Here is a 26,450-nt window from a genome sequence, read left to right on the forward strand (position 1 = left end):
GCTGGGCGCTTCCTGCACTTACCGCGTTCAAACTACAAATCCCATGATGCTTTATTGAACAAAACTTTATAGTTGACATTCTGATACCTTACGCAGTGGGAGAGCCTCGATAAGCAGCCTGATGGGAAATGTAGTTTAAGCAGCCTGCCTGTTGCATCTGTATGGTTAGTCTTCAGTGGCAATGAAAGACTACATCTCCCAGCAACCGCCGCAGCAGTTCAACAGAGACTTTGTTTTGTCATACAAATTGATCTTGAAAACCGAAAGTAAGTAAAATCAAATTTCATTAATTACCATTTAAGGCTGGAATGATCTGGTGTGATCCGCCATGAAAGCTTGAAGCCTGTGGGATATGATAATGGGACACACGTGGCGCTGAATCACATATGGTATAATAATATACAGTAGTGTAAATAACCTTCTACTGCACTAACACACCGAGTAGCCATGAAAATCAAATAACATCGTATTGTTTCATTTACATTAATCAACATAGATCCATCTATCTGGGTAATGCAAAAAGGCCTTACAAGAATTTACTTGTATAACTAATTAATTAGTGGACAGTATAATGATTTAAAAACAATGGTTAGAGAAGTGATTTCCAACTTGTTGTTTTGTTTGTTAAGGAACCCCAAGTGAAATTCGGAGGAACCCCAACCCTCTCTAATATGTATGTGATCAGATGCATTGCACATTCTTCTGTATTTGATACAATTTTCAAATGTTGCAGGGAACCCTTTAATGATGCACGGGGAACCCTAGGTTTCCTAGGAACCCTGGTTGAAAAACACTGGGTTAGAGCAATTATTCCTGCAAATGTTTAAATGTCAGTTCTCAAAGGTTTTACAGAAAGAGAGCAAAAAAAAAAAAATGACAATCCGGTAAAGTTCTTTCTCCACAGTCAAACCCCAAAAATCGATGTTTACAGCGATTTCCCTCATAATTAATGTGCGTGTAGAGATGTCTGAAGCGCATTCCATCCTATGCAACTCCTGGCATTACATCTGACTAAAATGTGTTTACATTACCTTGCAGATTTCTTTGATACAGCAGTAAAGAGTTGTCTTGTCATCTGCATGTCATTACCCAGAATCCCTGGCTGCAGTGGAAGCACTGTATGCTTTTAGTGATGATGGGGAAAGATAGGGTTGCAGACCTGTGTGGGACATGCAAATGCACCACAAGTGGTATTTTTATTTACTGTACACTGTATGGTGGAGGGTTTTTGTCACTTTTTTTTACCCACCATAACTCTTTTAATGTATTTGATACAGCAAATAGGAAATAAAACTATGCCCTGAATGCCAGGGAGGGATACTTTCTTGTTATAATAATTACTCAATCTACTCCTCTGTAGTTTTTTGCACGTTTGGGTTATAAGTCAACGGTCTTTCTTCGGAGAGAGTAAAGACTATGTGCCGGTCTGTAATCACCCCTCTCTCCTCGGAGAGAAAAGATTACGCGGGGTTCACCCCGAGTGTACTCAGATCTTTCTGGTCGAGAAGGGAACGAAGAAGAGGAGATGGAGTGTTGGGACACTAGGCTTTGGCTGAAGACCCATTGGATTTTGGACCCTTTTGTCTGGCCTTCTGGCCGAGAAGGGAACGATCAAGAGGAGACTGATTCTCCGGGTGAAGACTCCACGGAGAAAGCCAGAACTCTTCTGAGCCCTCATGGCTGAAGATGTGCTGGATTGACCAAGGACTTGACCGACCTTCTGAGAGGACAGTCATAAGTAGGGAGCACCTGGTACCACATTGTGGACCACAAGCACGGTTTTTAGAGTGATAACTTTCACGGCCCGGGCTTAAGAAAAAAAAATTCTACTCCTCTGTAATATCTCCAATTGCTCTGTATAACCAAAAAGGCCAAGTGATGCAGACGGGGCAGTTGAGGGTTAGGAAGTTTGGTGATAAAATGTGACACAAATTCTAAAGTTGCATAGGAATTGACTAACGGTTTTACCCATCAATGCGTGGCTGGCAGAGAAATGGCTAGAAAATGCTTTCCACCAACTTTGGAGGTCAGTGAAGGACAAAGTCAAGCCTCCATAATTGTCATAGAGACCAGCATGGGGCTATGGGTGGTCTAATTTCTATAAAAATCTGAAGAAAATGCATATAGTGGGGTTGTGTCCTCCTATATTCATGTACCACTCATGTTTGACCACAGGACATTTAATATATGAGTGTAATAATAGATTGCAAGTCTCTTCTTGGGAAACCCCAGCCAACCCTTGTTTGGTGGATGACCAAGCGATACACTGCTCGTGTAATAAAAGTGCAATTACCCAATGCATATTCCTCTATGCGAGGACCGACACAAAGGAGCCCCGCTCTCATGTACCCCTCCTTTTGAGTTTTCCTCTTGTTAGTTTATTTTATGTGATATGGTTATAAATTACAGGACGGTTAACCTGCAGTTAGAACTGTAGCTTTTCCAGTAAAAATAGTGTCAGGAAAATGTTACCCGATGTCTATACCTTAACTCAGGGGTGCTCAACTCCATACCTCAAGGCCCACCAACAGGTCAGGTTTTCAGGATATCCCAGTTTAAGCAGAGGTGGCTCACCTGTGCTGAAGCTGGGATATCCTGAAAACCTGACCTGTTGAGGGGGGTTTTTGAGGACTGAAGTTGAGCACCTTATTTCCTCCACTAACATGGAATAACTGTCCCTACTGTGAGAAATGTGTGTGTGTGTGTATATGTATGTATGTATGCATATGTATATGTGCTGTGCCGCTTGTGGGCTTGAGTGACTTAAAAAAGTGCAATCCCTTGTTTGTTAATGAATTGGTCATTCTGAAAACGTGGTGTGGCTGAGAATCGCTTCTTCTGTCAATAAGAAACCTCCTTACCCTTTGTTGTAACCTGGTAACCTTCTTTGTGTGTGCATGTTACGTCATTGTCTTTCAGCCACATTGTGCTTCACTGCAGTATACTGTATACTGGCACCTTATAAATAAATTATAATTGTAAATAACATTCACCCCCCCCCCCCCTTATATAACCCTACCTACTATTTCACGACCTCCAGGTTTTTATATGTATGCCGCTTTAGGCATGTTTGCCAGGTTACTTTGCATAATTCCCAAGAGCATGATACTACACTTTATGTATTCCTTTTGCTAACAAGGTCAAATATTTGCAACTGTATGTGATTACAAATGCAAATAACAGAGCTGCTTGTTGTTTAAACAGGTGGACAGGGGCTGTAATAGCACAGATGCTAACAGATGCTGTTTGCACGTCCCACCAAGAGGATCTACATCTGGCTCAGCGTGTGCATTCAAAGTAAGGAATAATTATATCAAATAGGAACATCGTAGCTTAGACTTAAACAAGACATATGTCCGTATGTACAGTATGTGTCCGTATGTGTTTGAGTCTAACAGGATGAGAGGCTTAAAATGTATTTATATTGATCCAGCAGAAGGCAAATAAAAAAAAAATCCTAACATTTGCCAATGTACAAATCACTTTCTTCTATCCGTAAATGGCAATCCCGTGATTAATGCTCTGCCAATGTTTTTACTTGCTAAGCATACTTTTCGAAAAAAAAACCTCTTTTGTATAAAATAATATAATACCATTTTTTCCGTATGCCGCCTGTTTATAGCACCACCACTTGGCACATGAGCTCAGAAAAATCAAGTAGGAAATGTGTTTTATTTCTCTGCCACTTTTTTCACGGCCAATCTCTGCTGTCAGAGAGGCAGCCTGGGACTGCAGCCTGGGACTGCAGCTGCTCTCTTGGCAAAATAAAGTGAGATTGTTTGGACTTTTTCCGGTGACATTCTGATCTGCCTGGAAAAATGATGAGAAAAGATTTCTTAGGGTGTACAATAGACATTTGTGTTTGCTAGTTAGCACACAGGACGGGGATTCTGGGAATATGAAATATAAGATTAAAACAAGGTTAAATAATAGGACAGTTGAGTATCGCTTGCTAAGGAGAGAAGGATTTAAACCAGGGGTGGCCAACTCTAGTCCTAAAGGGCCACCAACAGGTCATGGTTTCAGGACGTCCCTTATTCAGCACAGGTGGCTCAGTCTTTGATTGAGTCAACTGCGCTGAAGCAGGGATATCCTGAAAACCGGACCTGTTGGTGGCCCTTGAGAGCTGGAGTTGGGCATCCCTGACAATGACCATGGTGCACTGAAGAATGGTGATACAATGTACAGACGAGACAACGAGTATTCTAAGGCTTGCCTTAAACTAGCCCGGTTACATGCTGGGTACATGATGGGTGTAACCTGGCTATTTTAAGGCAAGTTTAAGGCATTTCTGCATTGACTAATGACCCATCGGATTAACACACCAGCGGGGTCCCTGGCAGTCCCATTCATTTTGAATGGGACTGCCAGGGACCCCCGCTGCTAATCTGATGGGCCATTAGTCAATGCAGAAATGCCTTAAACTTGCCTTAAACTAGACCCGGCATGTACCTGGGTCTTTTTGGCGATTGCTACTGGTTTGTGTTGGAATAACCGTCAGCACTACAGTATGCATCTCCCCTTCCAGTTGGCCACAGCGGCGTGAGAGGATTTAGAAATGCATTGGGGGTTTACAGTTGCAACCTGGCTGTTTGTTGAATGGCCTGGACATCTTTTGAACGTTGGTGTCCAGTGCTGGTCGGATAAAAACAAATCTGGCAATTGTCAAGGCCGGTTCATTTTTATTTATTTATTTATTTATTTATAAAATATTTTACCAGGAAGTAATACATTGAGAGTTACCTCTCGTTTTCAAGTATGTCCTGGGCACAGAGTAAAACAAATAATACATGGTTACATTTTTGGTCTGTGCACTTGACTTGTCGACTAACTTCCTCTTGTGCAAGCTTTTCCTTCCTCCTGCACTCATATCTTTAATAGCTGCATCCCAAGGCGCAGTTCCAAGCTGCACAGAGCTAGTCATTTGATTCTGTGGTGCAGCCACGGAGCATCACTGGACACTCTGAGCCAACATATGATTACTATCTCAGTGTAGAGGAGAGAGGGAGAGACAGACAGACACACAAGAGGGCTTGTGGCACAGAGATACCATGATAGAGATTGAAGAGGAGGCTCAGTGCCAGCCTGGAGTTAGTTCCAATTCACTTACTTCCATAACTAACAGGGGGGTGCTTTGAAGGGATTGGGCCCATGCAGACAAGAGTGGGGGGTTAGCTATATGATATTTCAAGGGTTCAGCTAACCCAGTGGCTCCCAGTTTTGGAAAACTGGGCTCGCAAAAAGTGACTGGTTTGCCATTGAAGTGCCCATTCTGTAGTCACTGCACATCACAAGGTGACCAATATTTGGGTGTTGGCTCCTAAAATACCATATAAACAATATGGGTTTCACCTATTCATAGTGGAATATATTTATTGGGTTATTGATACAGGGTCACTAGTTTATTTGTGCCACTCTCATTGATCTCCTCTCACAGGCCTTCTGCCACTCTGCTTCTTCTTTGTCATTGTCTGCATTTTCCAAATGTATTTATCTCTCCTATCATGTTGAAACTCCTGTGTAAGTCTCCAGGGCCCTGCGGGTTGGGAAACTAACCCCTTCACTGCCAGGAGTTCTCAAAATACATTGTTTATTTAATCCAGCATTTTTAGGGGACGTCATGGGACACTTAGAGTGCCATAATAACCCATGACATATTAGCTACATTCCAGGACACTCAAAGGGTTAAAAACCTATGAAACAGAGTAGTACAGTATGTACACATGTATACACAGTATGCAGCACTAGTGGTGTGGGAAGAATGGCCGTCTCTTTCCCAATGGTTTAAACTATAAAATATTTAGGCAGTGACCTACTGTATAACTCAGACAACACCGTAACAAACACAATGACGTATCTTCAATGCTTCATCTGTTTGAGGTTAAGACAAAACTACAGTTAGGTCCGGAAATAACACTGATACAAGTTTTGTTATTTCGGCTGTGTACCAAAATAAATTCAAGTTACAGTTAAATAATGAATATGGGCTTAAAGTGCAGTCTATCAGCTTTAATTTGAAGGTATTCACATCCAAATTGGAGGAAGGCTATAGGAATTACATCTCTTTAATATGTAGTCCCCTCTTTTTCAAGGGACCAAAAGTAATTGGACAATTGACTCAAAAGCTGTTTCATGGACAGGTGTGGGCTATTCCTTCATTATTTAAACATCAATGTAGCAGGTAAAAGGTCTGTAGTTGATTCCAGGTGTGGCATTCACATTTGGAAGCTGTTGCTGTGAACCCACACCATGCGGTCAAAGGAGCTCTCAATGTAAGTGAAACAGGGCATCCTTAGGCTGCAACAAAAAAGAAAATCCATCAGAGAGATAGCAGGAACATTAGGAGTTGCCAAATCAACAGTTTGGTACATTCTGAGGAAACAAAGAACGCCCTGGTGAGCTCTGCAACACAAAAAGGCCTGGACATTCACGGAAGACAACAGTGGTGGATGATCGTAGGATCCTTTCCATGGTAAAGAAAAACCCCTTCACAACATCCAGCCAAGTGAAGAACACTCTCCAGGAGGTAGGCATATCATTATCCAAGTCTACCATAAAGAGAAGACTTCACGAGAGCAAATACAGAGTGTTCAGCACAAGGTGCAAAATTCATAAGCCTCAAGAATAGAAAGGCCAGATTAGACCTTGCCAAACAATATCTAAAAAAGCCAGCCCAGTTCTGGAAAAGTATTCTTTGGACAGATGAAACTAAGATCAACCTGTACCAGAATGATGGGAAGAAAAAAGTATGGAGAAGGCTTGGAACGGCTCATGATCCGAAGCATACCGCATCATCTGTAAAACACGGTGGAGTCAGTGTGATGGCATGGGCATGCATGGCTTCCAATGGCACTGGGTCACTAGTGTTTATTGATGATGTGACAGAAGACAGAAACAGCCGGATAAATTCTGAACTGTATATGGATATATTGTCTGCTCAGATTCAGCCAAATTCAGCGAAGTTGATTGGACGGCGCTTCACTTTACACATGAACAATGACCCAAAACATACTGCGAAAGCAACCCAGGAGTTTTTTAAGACAAAGAAGTTGAATATTCTGCAATAGCCGAGTCAATCACCTGATCTCAACCCGATTGAGCATGCATTTCACTTGCTGAAGACAAAACTTAAGGCAGAGAGACCCACGAACAAACAACAACTGAAGACAGCTGCAGTAAAGGCCTGGCAAAGCATCACAAAGGAGGAAACCCAGCGTTTGCTGATGTCCATGCGTTCCAGACTTCAAGCAGTCATTGCCTGCAAAGGATTCTCGACAAAGTATTAAAAATGAACATTTTATTTATGATTGTGTTAATTTGCCCAATAACATTTGAGCCCCTGAAATAAGGGGACTGTGTATGAAAATGGTTGCAATTATAAACGTTTCATACAATATTTTTGTTCAACCCCTTGAATTAAAGCTGAAAGTCTGCACTTCTATTGAATCTCTGTTGTTTCATTTCAAATCCATTGTGGTGGTGTACAGAGCCAAAATTATGAAAATTGTGTCAGTGTCCAATTATTTCCGGACCTAACTGTATATATATTCTTCAATGGTTCCAAAATTTAATGGTCTTGGCAATAGTTAGAAAATGTACATTCCTGACTATTCCTAAGTGTCCCCGAAAAAACGCTTTACATCAATTTTGTATATATGTATAATTGTATTTACAGTATATAGCGCCAACAATGTACGCTTTACATTACAATGCCTTGTAAATAAATGACAAACACTGGGAATAAGTGCAACAGGGGAATGCCAACATAAGGCAAAAAGTAGACACTGCCTCGAAGAGCTTACAATCTATAAGTATTTCTCTAGAATAAAAAACTGCTGGGGACATTTAAACTGAAACATCCTATCCTTCTGAAAAAAATAAATGGAAGGGAAAATCATAGTGGGATTTGCGCATCTCGTGTGTATTTACTGTTCCTTTTGAATCTGTACTTTGCTGGTCAAGCAAAGCAAACAATTCGTATTATTTAATAAAAAAGGGAATTTTGTTTGCGTCTCCCCTCGTGAGAAGTCTCTTCTCATTCAGAGATCTCCGAGCTGATACAGTAGAGGGAGTATTTATACATCGTGCCCATTTTATCTATGTAGGTTGAAAAGGGTTTATTGGTCTTATGTGAAATCTAGAATGTTCAGTTTCTAAGTGGGAGAAAAGTTCCTCTGAAAAGCGCCATTGTCTGGGATAGAACAACATGCAGATAGTACACAGTACCGATTCTGTCTTGTGACATCACTGCCCTCATTTGGGATGCAGCGCCAATAAGCAGTGAGGATGAGCCAAGCAGGGAATTCTGGGAGAGTAGATAGCAATCGTAAAGACTCCTCAATACATCGGAAACCCTTATAGCTAAAATTGCAGTAAATATAATGCTCACTTCTTTACACAATGTGATTCGGTGAAATTCTGCCTTTAATCATAACCCGTGCTCCTATTCTAGGTAGGCTTGCTGTTGCTATAGCGCCTGAGGATGTTCAGAGGAGTTAGCAGGCCGTCCGCCTCTTTGTACACCAGGCTGTGCTCCATGTATGTGAACCAAACACGGTAAGTAGTTACCCACACTATTTATTAACATGGACTTGCCATGAACCCTTTACCATGAATTCCACAGTCGCAGGGACATTCTGAATCCGCGGTCAAGTGATCGCTAGTGTAGCAACTTGGTGCAGATGGATGCTTTTTGCTAAATTAAAGCAGTATTTCCCCCTAGGTGGGAAGCAGGGGGTCTCCAGGACTGAACCGCGTTATTTTCAGCTCCTGTGACCCCCTGCTTAGGAAGATGCAGAGACAGCATAAACTTTAAAGTAATTAACGAGAACAAAAGCCAGTGCATGAAACGGAGTGTTTAAAGGGGCATTACTGTGTAACGGACCACAAAGAAAACGCAAACAACTTTACAGTGTAGTCGGCTTCCCTTGAAAGATTCAATCGGCCTTAAAGTAAGAATAGTACGGACTTCCCCTTAAATGTGAGTTATATTCCTTTTCACTTCAGTGATTTATACTTGGGGATGGAGATGACTTATATGCTGTAGGGTTGGTATACCTGCTATAGTGGAGGGGAATATGTTATAACTGTCCTCACTGACGGTAGTTAGCCCCAATATCCTCTACTTATATATATATATACACACACACACACACACACACACACACATACACACACACACACCCTTTCAGCTTTATCTGTTCTCCACTTACAATACTCACAGGTGCATATATAAACAGTCCTGACCTTGATACACACTGATCACTACAATCAACGTGACATACATTTATGCCAGAGGCGCGCAAACTTTTCGCGGTGCCCCCCCCCTGCCTTACCTTCTCCGTTGGCCGCCCCTCTCCTTACCTCGCGTGGCGTCAAATGACGCCGCGGGGCTGTGTGACGTTGTGTTACCATAGCAACCGTGACGTCACATGACCCCGTGGCGTCATTTCACGTTGCGTTGCCATGATCACGCGGCTGAAGCCGGCAGAATCCCGGTAAGTAGAGGTTGCAGAGGCCTCGCGCGGTCCCCCGGCATTTAATTTAAATGCCTGGGGGGAGAGGCTGGGACCTCTGCAACCGCCCGCGCCCCTCTCCCAAAAAAAATCTCACGCCCCCCAGTTTGCGCACCGCTGATTTATGCAACCGGATATCTCACTGAAACACTGATATTGGGACTTTGTTCTCTTTTTCTTTTTTCTGTAAGACTAGTATTTATTTGTATCCAGTGAAATTGAGCGTTTCCTGTTCTTCCCAAATTACTGCTAACCAGCCACTTTATCTATCTAAAAAAATAACCATTTGTAGATTTGAGAACACTACCGAAAGATTTAAAGATTAGGAAAATATGCATTTGCCTATCATGAAAATAATACAATTATTTGTTTTCTGGGGGGAAAAGGTGTCTGTCACCAACATGTCACTGTCATTAATTAACTATAATCCTAGGAGGCACTGCTGATTTTAACATTTAATACTGCCCATCAGTTTCAAATGTACATTACATTCCACGTTAGTTATATGCTTGCGAGCCTGGTTCCTGCTAACAGTGTGGCTTAGAAGATCTGGTCAAAGTTACTTATTTTGGGCCATTCTGTGCCTTTCCCATGTATTTTAAAACATAATTACAGCCTTTTAAAGGGTGGGGCTCAAAATTACAATATGCAAATGACAAACTCAGTCCCCGTTACATAAACTGTAATCTGTCGGCAGTAACTCGCTGCCCGGACATAAAACTTTGACCGTATGGTAGGAAAGGAATATAAAGATTTATTTCACCCCTATTGTGTCCAATGTCGACCCCCAGTGCTAGGTGTATTGCATAACTACCATCTGAACTGGCCAACCTCAGGGTTCTTCAGGTATAAGAAGAACTCGGCGAGAGGTTCCAACGCATGTAAACTGTGGACCATTTGCTGATTTAAGGAAAGGCATCATACTACCTATTTTTTTTTTCTTGGACATGAAATAATGGACAAATATGGACAACAGCACTTTTCGTTCTCCCGTAATCGATCCGCAAAGAGCTAAATGGCTGTCTTTAAGTTTCAATTAATTCTTCATTGTATCCTGAGTGTAGCTCAGCAGCTACAATGTATTAGTAAGATAACATTATCTATTGTTACAGTTTGCAGCTCAAACTGCTGGGAATATTGGCAACAAATTATCACAAATAGGAAAGTGTTACAAAGATCTTAACTGCTGGGCAATGGTGCTAAAACCTGCTATAGAAATCAAAAGATGCTAATTAAAACGCATTAAAAATGTCATTAAGAGTTGAATTTAAAAAAAAATATATCTAATAATACAGAACTGATTTTTTTTAAACACACGTAGGATACATCATGGCTCCTTTAGAATAGACTTTATATCTTGTGATAAAGTCATGTTGTTGTACCTGTTTAATATAGAAAATGTAATAGTCATAAATATAATAAAAGAGTTATTCAAACGGGTGTATTTATCTATTAATCATTGCAATGTTTTCTGCAGATTTAAGATTTCGAGAGAAGGTTTGGAAACATTATCCGGACTACATTTAGAAAATTGCATTGTATTTTCAAGACATTTAGCAAATGAAACTGCAGATGTTAGCCGCTAGATAGTTTGCGTACACTTTAGTTTTAAAAGCCATTTTGGTCATTGCTATATTCGTCTCCTGCTTGCCTACAAATAAAATAACTTGAGATTTGGCACAATTGCAAAATGGGTGAGTTTTGCACACTTGCGCGCTGCAAACAAAATGTATTGGAATTGGCAAAAATAAATAAATTCTAGAGCAGGGGTGGCCAACTGCAGTCCTCAAGGGCCACCAACAGGTCAGGTTTTCAGGATATCCCTGCTTCAGCACAGGTGGCTCTGTCTTCGACGGAGCCACTGATTGAGCCACCTATGTTGAAGCAGGGATACTCCAGTCCTTTCCCTCCCCTCCCCCCCCCCCCGTCCACTCCAGTTGATCCAGAATTGTCTTGCTATAGAGACACCTCAATGATAAAGGCATTACACCGGATCACACGTACGCTGCTATTTAACATACAGACAATAGAAAAATATTGATGATAGAAAACGTGGATACATTATAATGTAGGTGGGAAACAAGTCCGTCCCTGATTTCTATACAACCGTCCCCTAAATCACATCGCCATGCAAGTGGAGCTCAATTGGGGCAAAGTGGTTGGATGCACAGAGAAGTATTTCGAATGACTCGGGTTAATGCTGAAGTTACCCCTTGCATGTTCTTTATGCTCCATAATAAAACACCGTTGTGTTACTGTGTTATTTGCAGCTATGTGTTTGAGTTAAAGGAAAATGATGACGTTTGTCGACGGGCTCTGCAATTAGGATCGTTTTACCTGTTTCACAATCTTTCCCCATTCCTTCGTAAATCGGGCCGTATTTATTCTGCACCAGCAGTTAGTACTTCAGGTAATGTTTTATCCTTCCTCAAAATCACTTTATTACAAACATTGAATTTGACGGCAGATAAGAACCACGTTGCTGCCCATTTTCCCATCTGCTGTAAAACCTCCGACCCTATTTAATCCTTGGCTGTTTACATGTCTATCCAGACATTTTTTTTAAATTCCCTTACTGTATTAGCCCCTACCACCTCTGTTGGTAGACTTGTCCATGCATCTACTACCCTTTCGGTGAAGAAGTACTTCCTCAGATTTCCCCTTGGCTGCCACCCCTCCAGCTTCAGAGCTTGACCTCTTGTTGTAACACTTCTCCTGAATTATGCTTTCCCTCCTGTACTATGTTGAAACCGTTTTATGTATTTCAACGTTTCCATCATATCCTCCCTCTCCCTTCTATCCTTTAAGCTGGACATATTTAGGTCCTTTCGTCTTTACTGGTGAGTCTTATGCTTGAAGGGAGATAAGAAGGAAGGCCAGACGTTGTTCCTTCATTTATACAGATTAGCAGGCCTCTGTTTTCCCTTAAATACCTCGGCATACCTCAGAATATCAGACTTTTTAAGCCATTTAATGGTAATGTTGGCAGCATAATACAGCTCAACCCCCGTTATAACGTGATCAGTTACAACGTAAATCCGCTTAGAACGCGATGCAAGCGTGGCTCCCAATTTTCATATTTATGAATACTTTACAGCACGATTATTGGTATCTCAAATACTTTATTGTACAATGCATACAATTGTACATTATTTCTAACGCGATCCGCTTATAATGCGATGGGATTCTTTGGACCCCAAGCACAGCGTTATAAGAGGGTTGAGCTGTACTGCAGTATGCCCGGGCACACCGGTACAAGAGGACCGTTAAGCTGGCTATAGCTGTATGTAATCATTGTTTTCTATTATCTTCGGAAAAACTAACAAAGAAACCTGTAATATTTATTTGTATATTTTTTCCCCCCCCCCCCAAAAAAAAAATCAAATCTAAGTATTTTGAATATTACAATTTTAACAACACTTTTTTTCTTTTAGTGTTAAGGGTTGCCATTGTACCTGGGAGATTCTGGTTATTTCCTTTCCCAGAATCCCAGATTCTCATCCTCATTGGTTCTTGGCTCTCCCTCTCAAGTCAGGGAAGTGACATCATTAGACTGGAATTAAAGTTGAATCGGGTGGGATCTGCCATGTTGTTCTATCCCAGAGATCAGGGATTTATAGAGAGATGTTCTCCTACTTAGAAAGGTCCAAGGAAGCTTAGAAAATATGAGCAGGAACGTGGATGGAAGCCCTTTCAAAGCATTAAAAAACAAAACACATTTCAGACAGGCATATACATATAAGTAACACATAGCTGCACTTCTCTATAGGTGCTGGCGATCTTGGTAACTGCCACTTTTTCCGTTCCAGCGGCAACATTTAAATGTCCACAGAGCCGCCCTCCTCCCCTGCGGACTCGCACTACATGAGAGGGAGTGGCTCTGTGAGTAAAGACACTGACTGGCACTGAGAGTTTGATGCAGGGGAGTCTGGTTCTATTCCCGGTGTCAGCTCCTTGTGACCTTGGGCAAGTCACTTTATCTCCCTGTGTCTCAGGCACCTAAACATGGATTGTAAGCTCCACAGGGCAGGGACCTGTGCCTGCAAAATATGTCTCTGTAAAGCGCTTCGTACAACTACCAGTGCTATACAAGAACATGCTATTATTATTATATTATTATTATTATCCTCTCAGACTGCAGAGGGACTAAAATTTCGCAGCGCTGGCTGCGACGTCCCCTCTCGGCTTCACGGAACGGAAAAAGCGGCATTTACTAGGACAATCTAGCACCCATAGAGACGGTCCGCAAAGCGTTTTTTACCTATATGCCTACAGTCTATCTATTAGGTAAATTACAGAATGGCAGTGTGTAGGCTGAACTGCCCCTTTAAGTAAGGATCACCCTCTTACACGCATTAGTTCATGCTAAGAATTCAGTAACCTCAACCTTTTTAAAACCTGGGAAAACATGACATGCAATTAACTGTCCTAGGAACACAATGGCATCAACTTGTTAAACACTGGAAGTTGCACTGAAGTGAATCAGTAGATTGAGAGAGCAATGTGATATGTTACTTTTGGGCATTTTATTTTTTTTAACATTTTTTTTTCCACACAGGATTGAAGCAGGGTGTCTTCGGAGCTGAACCCCATAAATGGGGACCCTCTGCGTCAAGAGATAAATAACGTAGTAGGGGATGCCGGTAGCTGTTTTGGCTGGGTGGCAGGGTTCACATTATGGCGGCTTTTCAAAGCTCCCGCGTCCCGCGGACCAGTAGGAAGCCGTGATGTCATCCGGTGCGGCTTCTTATTGGCCCACGTGATGCCGAGCTTTATAAAACAAAGCGATACCGACACCCCCTTCGGAGGTAAGTATCTCTGGAAGCAGGGGGTCCCCGGAGCTGACATGAGTGGGGTTGCGCTCCGGAGACCCCCTGCTTCAATCCTGTGCAAAATAAATGTTAAAATAAGCGCTTGGATTGCCTCTTTAACACAACATCTCTGTGCATGAGCCCTATTAAAAAAATGACACTTGCCTTTATGTGGGAATATAGAATTACAAAGAATCCTTAAAGAGTGTGGGAGAGGTGAGCAGAAGATGGAAGACTCTGTGCTGATTGGCTGTACGGATTCCTGCGTTGCAGAATTTGCCTTGGATCTCGGTTAGAACAATTTATATTGGTTTTCTAATCAACTGTAATAATTAAATGTCACTTTATTTTTAACAGGTGAAATGCTGGAATGGTCAACTCATTCTCATCTGCATTTTCTTTGTTTATTTCCAATATATGGATCTGCAATGGGAATGGCTCAGTATAATAATATTTCTATGAGCTTTGTAAGATAACTGCGTTTGATATGCATATTATTTTAACCCCTTCTCTGCCCCTCCCTGTTAGTGCAGGGATTCAAATAAACGCATATCAAATGTAGGTAGCCTGAAGTAGGTCAATTATTTTGATGCGTAACCAAATACTTTCTTTGTGCATTTCAAAAAATATGATCGATTCCTTAACACACATGAAGAAGAGACCTGTGAAGTTTCATAAACATTGTACACACTATTACATCTATGAATAATGTTCGTGCTGGTCCTTTAATAGAAATCACAACCTACTATTTATTTTATTTATACAATGTTTTAGCAGGAGGTAATACATTGAGAGTAACCTCTCGTTTTCGTGTATGACTTTGGCTCTGAGTTATGTTGACAATACATGGTAACATTAAATGACCAGAGATGATAGGATTCTACACTACTAGAACTTTGCATCACAAACATGTAGTTCAAAGTTCTATGAGCAACACAGTACTGTACCTGCAGACGTGTAGATTCATTGTAGGTTGTGATACCCTTTAGAGGTGCAAGTCTATTTAGCCGACCCCAAAATAACTTTTTGCAAACAATTTTAATTATCTAAGCTGATTCCTTTAAACGAATGTAGCAAGATTTGGCTTGCGTTGCTTCTCTGGAAATTTAATTACAAATTGCATTTCTTAGTGGCCTATGAATGAGGGAGTGTTTCCTTTTCACGGTAAGTGCTCATTTGCATGTCATTACCCAGAATCCTTGGCTGCAGTGGAAGCACTAAGAGATAATGGGGAAAGGCAGGTTTGTCGACCTGTCTGTGACGGGAATGTGCTTAGAAGTGGTATTTTTACTTCACCTGAGAACTAATAACGATAATGTGAGGGGTAGACTGGTCTGGTTGTGAAAACTTGTGACGAACAGACAGTATTATTAGACAAAAGGGAGCAGCCCGAGGAAATCAAACCCCTCCCAAGTCTCAGCTCATCATTGTCTCCATAATAACTTTAAAAAATGATTTATAAATAGTTACAGGCGTCAGATTTTGGTAGAAAAAATAAATAAATAAAAAGACATCAATCACCCAAAAGTAACCACTTGTTACTGCCATTATTACACTTTGGTTCTTGGAGGGACTGTCCCTTTAATAGACCAACATGATAGCTCTTCATAAATATAATTTTAGTGTACCGATCTTTTAAAACCTCACATGTCTCTTCTTCAAGTATATACTATCTTTTAATCTATAATAAAATGTGATTTCTGTCCATGAAAAGGCATCGCAGCCTTCATCAAATCCACATTACAAGAATGGTGATAGAATACACTCTGTATTAAGTTCTGCTGTCTTTTAGAAGCAGCAGCTATGGTAGACTCTAAGTGTAGAAAAATGCACTAGATTCATCTTCATTGAGGATTGAAATCCACATTAATAAGCCATTTCTCTTTTTTACCTGATGTGATGTAGGGCCATTGGAAAGACCCAGCTTGGAAGCAGAGTTAAAGGGTACATTCACTGATTTACGCAAAGCATTTTTACAGCTAAGAGGGGAGGATGCGCCCCTGCTGTCCCGGGTATGATGATCAGGTCAAAAATACTATACATGTTTTCTCTATTTTCCTGAAAGATGTGTAAAATGTATTCTGAATATATTGAATAGAAGTCACTGTGTTTTTAGAGGACATCATTTCATATCCTAATGCTTGAGATGGAAGCACAAGGAGGAAGGAGCAGATCTGCACAGGGTGTTATGTGTGGCTGGGACCATAATCTCTCTTCAACTGTGCCAAGTGCATCAAACTAGTCCATTTATTCTACCAAAGGAATTGTAGGCCAGAGGTCGTCAACCCCAGGCCTCAAGGGCCACCAGCAGGCCAGGTGTTAGGGATGTCGTTGATTGAGCCACCTGAGCTGAAGCAGAGTTATCCTTACATTGCATTCGCCTCCAAAGTTATTTGTAGGCTTGTGGAGACATCTTTCATGTTAACAGATCTGTGCCATGGACATCTTTGCAAGCAATGGACACTGCAGAGCTTACATCTGCCTTTGGGTTGTTCTCTGGGAAATATGCCACTCTCTTTTGTGCCTTCCTCCCTTGAGGAGTAGAGACATGTTGTAACACAGCACTTCACTGCTGGGAGCAATGAATTCCTTGGTCTCTTTGGAGTAGAGTAGTTGCACATGTGGAGTTTCTCTTGCCCAGGCTTGTTTCAGCATAGCCAGCTATCTTCTTCACCAATGTGGTCATGATGGATTTGACAGAAATCATCCATTGTAGTGCTAGGAATATGGCCAGAAGGTGTTTAAACAAATCTCTGATCAAAAGACTTTTTAATCCCTATTTTTGCTACATGCGGTATGATTTTTTTTTTTAGATTGGCTTGCATCGTGCAAGGCATTAAAACGCCATGTATGTCTTTAAAAAGTCCCATAAAATGATGGATTAATGGGCACTATTACATTACATATTCAATATTGACTGATCATCTTTAATGGTTTAAAGTTTCTCTGTCTATCTGAGGATTTCCTTCCCCTGTGGAACAGAGGAACTTCAAATGATTAAATATGATCAGTTAATATTGAATATGTAAGTTAATAGAGTGCCCTACTACCCATCATTTTACAGGACTTTAGATGATACTTGGTATTTAAATGCCTGGCACGTTGCAAACACTTTTAAACATTTTTCAGAATGCAACTAACGAAAAAAATAGGGATTAAAATGTATTTCAATCACAGATTTGCTCTCTCTCTTTTTTTTTTTTAATGCCCTCTGGCCATATTCCTAGGATTACAAAGGATGATTGTTGTCAAACGTGTATATGAATATGTAAGTTAATAGTGGCGTACTACCCATTATTTTATGGGACTTTTTATAGGTTCACATGTAAACTGCTGGAAATAGAAGTGCATTAATTATATGTTATACTCTCCTCTATACCATATTATTTCAATTTCATGTAGCCAGAGAATTGTTTAAAGGCAAAGTATATCCTCTTAACACAGCCTCAGAATGGTAATACATTTACCTGTATACAGACAGAACAGTTAAGAAACTTTACAAATAAAATGTAAAAGCACGCTTTCTGGTATTCCCAGGTCAAGATGTAGAGATCCATGGTTTGAGATGTCATGTATGGTACTGTACATAAGAGAGAGAGGTTGAAAGGCATTTCTATAAGTGACTAGTCAGTCCGGATTTTGCTTGCCCTAAAATGGCATAAACAGGAAAAGTAACAAAGATGGAGTTTGGACTGTGTATGTTTTATAATACAGTGTTAAAATACAAAGTAAAATTTGTTGCAGATAAAATGATATTATGTCACAGGGCTCTTAAGCTGCCGGCTTTTGGGTCAAATGTGGTCAGTGAAGGTCCTTTATGTGGCCGTTAGACTCTGCTCCTTCTAATTTCGTACTACTTACCGTATTTTCTCGATTGTAAGACGCACCTCGATTTGGCCCTTACAATCGAGGAAAATTACTTTTTCACTTAACATGTTTCAGGAGAGCGGGATGAAGCGGGCGGCGGCGGCAGGAGAGGTTCCACGTCTGCAGATGGTTGAAGATGGACAGCGGGTGGGTGTGCGGCAGCAGGACAGGTCCAAAGTCTGCAGGTGACGATAAGAAGACAGCAGGCGGGCGTGTGGTGGCGGCAGGAGATCATAATAGCAGGAGAGCCGAGCAGGAGCAGAGCGGCATAGAGGGAACGGCTTGGGAGGTGCACACTGTAACCGGAAGTCAGACACCGGTCAACTTCCGGTGTTACAGTGTGCACCTCCCAAGCCGTTCCCCTACCCCGCTCTGCTCCTGCTATTATGATCTATTAGCCGCCTCCGCCACCGCACACTCGCTGTCTTCTTATCTTTACCTGCAGACTTGGGACCTGTCCTGCCGCCGCTACCACACTCCTGCCCGCTGTCCATCTTCAACGATCTGCAGACGTGGGACCTCTCCTGCCGCTGCACAATTCGTTCTCCGCTGACATGGGACCTCTCCTGAAACATGTTTAAAAAAATTAATACATCGATTCTAAGACGCACCCCGATTTCAGACATGTGAAAATCGAAAAAAAGGTGCGTCTTAGAATTGAGGAAATAGGGTACTTAGGTACCTAAGAGCAGTTTTTCGCACTCACCGGTAAGTAAAGGTGTCTGTGTGTGTATTTTTGAGTCTTTATATAAAATGACATTGCAATCAGCTTGTGGCCCTTCTACTCTTCTATTGTGGCCCTTCTACTCTTCTACTTCTCAACGTTTTCTGATCTGGCCCCTTTGGTGACCCAGTTATAGAGCCCTGGTGCACTCGAAGGAGAGACCTGGGAGGTCTTGAAGGCTCTGCACATTATTTAGTCTATAAAGAAGCCTCATTATAGTCCATTCAAATGTATCAAACCCTACAATAAATCTCCACTTCTCCACCAGGATCAGTATGGCTACTGTAACAAGGTAACCAACATTAGCAGTCATTGATTTATATAAAGTCTGACAGTGCTTGAGCCACCTGTGCTGAAGCAGGGATATCATGAAAACCTGACCTGTTGGTGGCCCTTGAGGACTGGACTTGGCCACCTTGGGACTACATCATGTATTATGACAAGCTTCTTATTTTTGTCTTGGATTGTTAACTAGAGATGTGAGAACATCAACACTCTCGAGACAAAATGTGCAGTGTTGTGTGGCCCAGATATGCACTGTCACATGACCAATGTCATGTGACCTAATTTATTTATGTATGATTTATTTATGAAAAATATTCGGTGAATTCGGTACATTTTTTTTTTTTTAAAGGAAAATATATTTATTTAATTTTAAAAAGGTAACATTTTGCACCCCTTTTTAACAGAAAAACACACATGCAAGATTTTTATGAAGTTGCAAAATTTGTGGAAATTTCGCGAAAAACATTTTTTGCGAACCAAGTCCCCGGGCACTTTGCACATCTCTATTGTTAACCATGGATCTTCACGTCATCCTGAACCTTTTGGGGTTAAGGGTTTTCTGAGAACTTTCTTTTGCTTGACAGGTAAAAGGACGGAAACCCCTGTGCAATGCAGGATCAGTGCCAGGGGCTGTACCTGACACCTGACACTATTATGGTCCTTCTGAGTGCACTTCATGCTTCGTGCTCCGATACCTGTGTCATACAGGCCAGAAGGTGGCGCTGTTCTACTAGTATTATGATATTTTTTATTATGATATTTTTATATTGTGCGTTTATTCCCAGGTCATAATTGAAATAAAGGCAGATACTTCTTTTTTTTTTTTTTAACACCTTCCATGTTTACAAAATGCCACATTTTCTGCATTATCATGCTAAGGAGATTGCCTTATTTCCAACCCTCATTTTAACCCATTTGGTGCTGGTGACGTCTGCAACACATTGCAACGCAATACCTCTGGCCGAGTGGAAGCAACGTGGTTATATTTCAGCCACTTCAGTTTGCTCCAATCAGACGCTCTCTCCCAAAAAAGATGGATCCGGATGTAAGTGGGTTGTGTGTAGCTGCTGGACTGGACGGTGATCTACGAGAACCCATTGATAATATTATTTGGTATAACAATAAGCGATATTGCAATTTTTATAAAGCTTTCCATAATGAACCAAAAAAATACTTACAATGCGATATTATTTCTTTTTTTCCCCACAAATGCGTTAGGTACCTGGTTGTTACTTGTAAAACATATTACACATCGCGCCTGTGGGTTAATAAAGCGTTTCTCTCTTTGCAGGCCCAGGCTCTTCTGCGCTGGCACGAAGCCCACCAATATTGTAGTAAAACAGGAAAGCCCACCCAAAAAAATGTGTCGGGCAGCAAGAGAGTTTGCAGTGCAAATGGAATGATCTATTACCCCCAGGTGAGTGTGATAATACTTTAGTTCTCACATTGGTGAAAGGCAGAATAAAAATGAATGGTTTTGCATTGATGGAACTGCCTGATGGCGTTGCAGACTTTTCAATCGTAGGAGAGTTTAGAGCAGCCTAGTTAAGTCAGGTTTTCAGGATATCCCCACTTCAGCACAGCTCTTCGACTGAGCCACTGATTGAGCCACCTGTGCTGAAGCGGGGATATCCTGAAAACCTGACTTGTTGGTGGCCCTTGAGGACTGGAGTTGCCCACTCCTGAGCTAAACTGTGCTATTTTTAGCTCCTCGGATACTTACTGGTTTAGTTGTCAATGTTCTTTGTTCCTTTACGGAGATCAAAATGGCAGCCAAATCTCGCAGTGGTTTCTGGGTAACATTGAGTTCACATTTGTGATGTGTTAATAGAAAACCTACATAAGCAGCAAGTTATTATAAAAAGTGTCCTAATAAATGACTGAAGTGTAAGGGGCCCATCATGGTGGGTTGCAGAAGCTATCAAATCGAATTAACCCCAATTTTACAATCCTTTAGATGTCCCCAGTGGTGATCACTCTGGTTTCTCACAGGAACCGATGCCTGCTTGCTCGGCAGGAAAACTTCCCAGAAGGGATGTACACTGCTCTTGCAGGTTTCTGTGACATTGGTAAGGCTTTGTTATGTATATGTCTGTGGGTAAAGCAGAGACCTTCACTGAGTAAAGGTAGCATTTTTTTTATTTTAAATGATTATATTTTATTTTAAATTAACATTGATTAGGGGCCTGAGTGGCGGTATTTTCCGTTCCAGGGACCCCCTGATTTCTTAGATATTTACCAGGGTAGTTACCAGTGTCTGAGCTCGCTCCAGAGAAATCAAAATGGCCCCCAACTCCCGCTGGTCAAAATGCCTAGAATCTAATGATTGAACGTAGGAGGCAGAGCACTGCGGATTTCTATAAAGCTATTTATTTATTGCCAAGGAGTTGACGTTTCCACCTCAGGGGGCCTTTTTCAAAATGAGTGGCATAATGCCATTCATTTTGAAAAAGCATTTTGAAAAAGGCCCCCTGAGGTGGAAACGCCAACTCCTTGGCAATAAATAGCTTTATAGAAATCCGCAGTGCCCTGCCTCCTTCATTCATTGATTACCCTTGGGATATTATGCAGAGATTCCTGGACAAGGAGCACCGGTAGTTGTATCTTTTTATTTATTATATTTTATTGGTGTGCAGCATTTTCCAAATCTAGTGTAGAATCTAATGATAACATGGGGATAAGTTGGCACTACGGATATTGCTGCTCACAGGCAGGAAGCGGCCCGGTAATCATCTTAGAAAAGGGCATAAGCCTCTTTATTGAATAATACATTTATCTGGGACCAGCGAGTGTTCTGTTTCCTCACATTTTCTAATAAGGACTTGTGATGCTATACCAGGTCACCAATGTTTCAGTCCCCATTTCGTGATCCTGATGTGCGCTGAGGATGGCTCAGCGAGACCATGTTAGTACCCATGTTTTCTCACATGTTAAAATATAATGTTCTGCATTAAAGCAGTAATCCATAACGCACGCAGGTAATGTATTTTTTTTAAATGTATTTTTTAAACCATATATAAACTCCCTGGGATCTGAACCGCAGTACTCACAGCTCTGGGTACCCCCAAATTGCTGAGATATTTTTTTTTGCTAGTACTTGCAAGAAACAACAGATGACTGTGGGGGTTATCCAATCGGAATTTGCAGTATCATCTCAGTGAGTGAGGTGAGGCAGGTCCCAGCGGCCAAATTGTTTCTGGCAGACAAGAATTCTTCACTGGTGGTGAGAATATCGCTCAGGTCCGTGAGCAATGAACATATATAACCAGGTGGAAATGGGAAAATATATAATGGAAGCACAAGAGAAAATGACCGAGGTCACAACAGGCCCCTTAATATGCACACATAGTGAAAAGTTAGTTATATACAGATGATAGAATATCCATAGGGAGGGTAAGGTTATCCGACCAAACCAAATACCTAAGGTAAATAATAGTAGGACATACAAACTGCTAAAAACAAAAAGAATACATTTTGAATAATAAACAATGAAACCGCTGAAACAAGAAAAGTGATGAGTATATAATAGTGAGTATAAAAATGGAGTAAAATAAATCCGAGAGAGGGAGAGAGATTTAATACCTATCCCTACTAAGGGTTAAAGGCCCAGGGAAGGTTTTGCAAATGAAGCCAGGTGCAGATCACCTGGCCGTAATTAACAGAGTATAAGAAAGGGCAGGCTATATCAGTTCCCCTTCTCCCTTTATTCCAGCTAAGAGAGCTGGATGCTACAGACAGGCACTGGCTAGCAACAGGTTTGGTTTGACATCTGTTTTATTGTTTGGTAAGTGGGAAAGCCAACCAGAGATAGCTGGAGAATTGCTGTCTATTTAATGCTCAGATAGCGCTAGGATTTATTTTGATTCTTTTGTTTGCCTTGATTTTGTCTGCTGGAGTGACAAAGAAAATAAAGCCTTTAAACTAGAGCTAGATGGCCTTGTGACTGTGCTTTACCCTAAAAGACAGTGGGTTTTAAGGTTCCCAGACAAGAACCCTTCAGACAAAAGGGTATTTTGTCACTATATATGTATATATACATATTGCTGCTTTAAATACATAGGAATGCCTTTTCTTCTCTAGAGTTCTCGAACTGGCCTGACTCTCCTCATAATGTATTTAATCTATTTCCAGGCGAGACATTAGAGGAGACAGTTCGGAGAGAGGTGGCTGAGGAAGTAGGGTTGGAAATTCAATCTCTCCGGTATTCCGGATCCCAGCACTGGCCCTTTCCCAATAGCTCCCTAATGATTGCATGCCAGGCCACCGTGCAGCAAGATGAGGCAAGTATTAAATGCTTCAAAGGGGCAGTTCCACCTAGCGGGTCACACGTTTATTTATTCTCTACACAACTTTGTGTCGCATTTCTCCTGGAACACCTGATTTCATGCATATAATAGCTGCGTGTGTTTATGTGACTAATGATGGAACGACAATTACTTTGCAAACAAAGAGCAAAAGTAACAATTTTGCAATGCGTTGTTAGCCCCCCTCTTACAGTGAAAGGGAAAAAACAGTAGGATTGCTTTATTTGATGAATCTGGTACAGTGTGTTTGCCCCAGAATCCTACCACATTTGCGTTGATACATTGACCGTTTGGAATGTTGGATAACCACGACTTCTCCGCAGCTCAACGTGAACACACACGAATTGGAGGCTGCGAGGTGGTTCAGCTTGGAAGAAGTGGAAGAAGCTTTGCAACGAGACCGCCTGCCCTCCAAACGAGAGGATGGTACTTTGCCACTATGGGTGCCACCAAAGTGGGCAATAGCTCACCATCTGATCCAGGAGTGGGTGCAGGAGCAGAAAAGTACATCTGAGCTGTAATTAACTGTGAGGACAGAAACATGCTCCATGGTATAGCCTCATCTTTCGTCTCTAAGTCATCTACGTGCCTACATTTCAAGATCTTGCTATTTGCTCTGCTCTTGATCATGAAGTTTCCTCTGCGTCATTGTACACCGGCATGTTCCATAAGAATGCAGATCTTGCATGCACATGGGGTGCAGACATCTCCGACATGAATTTAGCAGAGAAAACTGTCAATTACGGACGCAAAAACTTAATCAAACCATTATAAAATTGTCCATTAGCTTCTCCCTTAAAGCTGCAGTTCAAGCAATATCCTACGTGTGTTTTTTTCCAATAAATCTGTTCTGTACCATGAGAAAATACTTGTAGCATTTAAAAAAAAATTTAAACACATTTTTAATGTATTCTAATGTAACAAGCATTTTTGTTCCAAAGTCACATCCCCTTCCCCTTCTGAAACAGCATCACCTTTTTGAGCCCTGCCCTCTCTAGCAGTGAACCAATTGAATCTAGTGCCTGCCTGGTCACATGATCTTCCTCACAGGACTTTGGCTGTCAGTGCAACAGAAAAGGACCCAGGATGCACTTAGTGAACCCCAGGCCGAATCTTCAGTGATCGATTTACAGGGGAACGGATCGCTCAGCAACTTAGCTAATCACTTGTCAGTGTGTACATTGTATTGATGCACATATTGTATTGAATGGGGGGAAAAAAACAGCTTAAACTGCAGCTTTAAGCCCTCCTATAACCACTCCCCAAATTGTTCATGGACGCATATGGTGTTAAATGGTGGTTGGTTGGTGTAAAGCGCGTTCATACAAGCACGAAGAAGAGCAACTTCAAATTGTTGCACTTTGCACCAACTTAACCACAAGAAGCCATTTGTGACATTTGATGATGGCTTGAGAACTGCACACTTTCCGTGGCAAAGAACCGCAAACATTGACATGTCATTAACATTGTACCAAAGAGTTGTTAGAACCTGAACACGGAGAGTAAAATGTGAAATGGTGCTAAAATGAAAAAATAAATATTTGCAATATGTTTTTGTTACGTAGCGCTGACAATGTATGCAGTGCTGTACATAGTTATGCATGCAGTACCACTGCGCCAAATGTCTTCAAAGGACATTATCACGGAGCTCCTCCTTCCTGCGTGGTCATTTACTTTCGTGTAAAGTCTTCCAGTTATGAAACTTAATTCTTTTTAAAGAAAAAATATTTCTATAACTCTTTTAAATGGTTATAACAATCAGTATGGATTCCACATTCGAGGCTTTTACCCTAAACTTGTGAAGCTAAAAATATGTTTACAATAATTAAACAACCATCGTAAGTGACATGGTTGACATCAAAGCCTCCTTGTTGGGGAAAAAAAAGAGCAAGAAACCCCTATGAAGAGACATAGGTTGGAAAAGAATGCCCCTAGTGTAGCACTCCCAGCGGTGTGAATTCACAATAGGGGCCTTCTTTTCCAACCTATGTCTCTTCATAGGGATTTATTTCATAATATTTAATAGTCCCAGCACTCCAACAATACTTATGACAGTAGCTAGAGTGTTCTCCCTCCCAATCCCCTTTCCCGTTTCCTTATCATTTAAGGAAAAAAGAGCAATCCAGAGAATATTTAAAGGAGCAAACCACCCTAACATCCATTTAAAAAAAATGTATTCACAGGATTGCAACCGTGTGTCCTCGAGCTGAACCGCACTAGTTTCCGCTCCTGGGGCCCACCCGGTTCATGAAATTCTTCTTGGTTTTAAACGGGGATTAAATGGGCATTAAATAGGATGGCAAACCGATTGATGTTGCAGCTTTCTGTTGGCCTGAGATTTGGTCGCCATTTTGTTTCCCCGAGATTTAAAGCTAGTAATTTCACTGGTATGTATCCCGGGAAGGAGCTGAAAATAGTGTTGTTTAGCTCAGGGGGACCCGAGTCCCACCCTGCTAAGAAACAAAAAATGATTTCTTCACTGAATTTTATACATACCGCTTTATAAGTGTTTCATTAAAATCACAAAATATATTTATCAGTGTCTGAGTTGTTTACCTATGCGCCTGTTCTCACACGCAGCTTTTAGAATATGTACACTGCTAAGAGTTGAAGCAAAGACGAGCAAATCAGCATATCAATGTTACAAAATGAGTATCACCAAAACAAAACGGACAATCTTATTGTGTCTGTCTCCATAAACCAGGCCTGCACAACTCGTTAAGCGAGAAGGGCCGAACTGCTCCAAGGAAAAAAAATTTGGGCCGCACTGGTAAAATCATCATCAACTTTCCTAAAGCACCTTTCATCATCATCATCATCATCATCCTCATATATCTCCCCCAGCACCCCTCATCATCATCCTCATATCTCCCCCAGAACCCCTCACTATCAACCTTTGCGATACTCCCCATCTATCTCTCATACCCCCATCTCTCCCCCTCAC

At 41.4% G+C, this 26,450-nt stretch overlaps 1 protein-coding gene across 6 annotated transcripts; it reads left to right on the plus strand.

Annotated features, from left to right (window-relative positions):
* Nucleotides 1-114: 114 nt before the first annotated feature.
* On the plus strand, nucleotides 115-26,038 carry NUDT13 (nudix hydrolase 13). Of its 6 annotated transcripts, none has more exons than XM_075610795.1 (10): nucleotides 116-266; nucleotides 3,205-3,297; nucleotides 8,453-8,556; nucleotides 11,786-11,925; nucleotides 14,510-14,617; nucleotides 16,232-16,338; nucleotides 20,494-20,619; nucleotides 21,160-21,271; nucleotides 23,334-23,482; nucleotides 23,830-26,038. In XM_075610795.1, exons 3-10 carry the CDS (start codon nucleotides 8,483-8,485, stop codon nucleotides 24,025-24,027), a joined length of 1,014 nt encoding a protein of 337 aa, XP_075466910.1. In that variant the 5' UTR covers nucleotides 116-266; nucleotides 3,205-3,297; nucleotides 8,453-8,482; the 3' UTR covers nucleotides 24,028-26,038. The 6 variants fall into 6 exon arrangements, with proteins under 6 accessions (XP_075466912.1, XP_075466910.1, XP_075466911.1 ...); XM_075610796.1 differs by lacking the exon at nucleotides 116-266 and adding an exon at nucleotides 284-389; XM_075610797.1 differs by lacking the exon at nucleotides 23,334-23,482 and having other exon boundaries at nucleotides 115-266.
* The last annotated feature ends 412 nt before the right edge of the window (nucleotides 26,039-26,450 follow it).

Source organism: Ascaphus truei, chromosome 8 (assembly GCF_040206685.1).
Source record: "Ascaphus truei isolate aAscTru1 chromosome 8, aAscTru1.hap1, whole genome shotgun sequence".
NCBI classification, from domain to species: Eukaryota; Metazoa; Chordata; class Amphibia; order Anura; family Ascaphidae; genus Ascaphus; species Ascaphus truei.

Coding starts and splice junctions, on each gene's coding strand:
- NUDT13 (XM_075610795.1), top strand. CDS start 8,483: ATGTTCAGAGGAGTTAGCAGGCCGTCCGCCTCTTTGTACACCAGGCTG. Junction 11,926..14,509: donor ACCAGCAGTTAGTACTTCAG/GTAATGTTTTAT, acceptor GTGGGAATATAG/AATTACAAAGAATCCTTAAA. Junction 20,620..21,159: donor GAATGATCTATTACCCCCAG/GTGAGTGTGATA, acceptor ACAATCCTTTAG/ATGTCCCCAGTGGTGATCAC.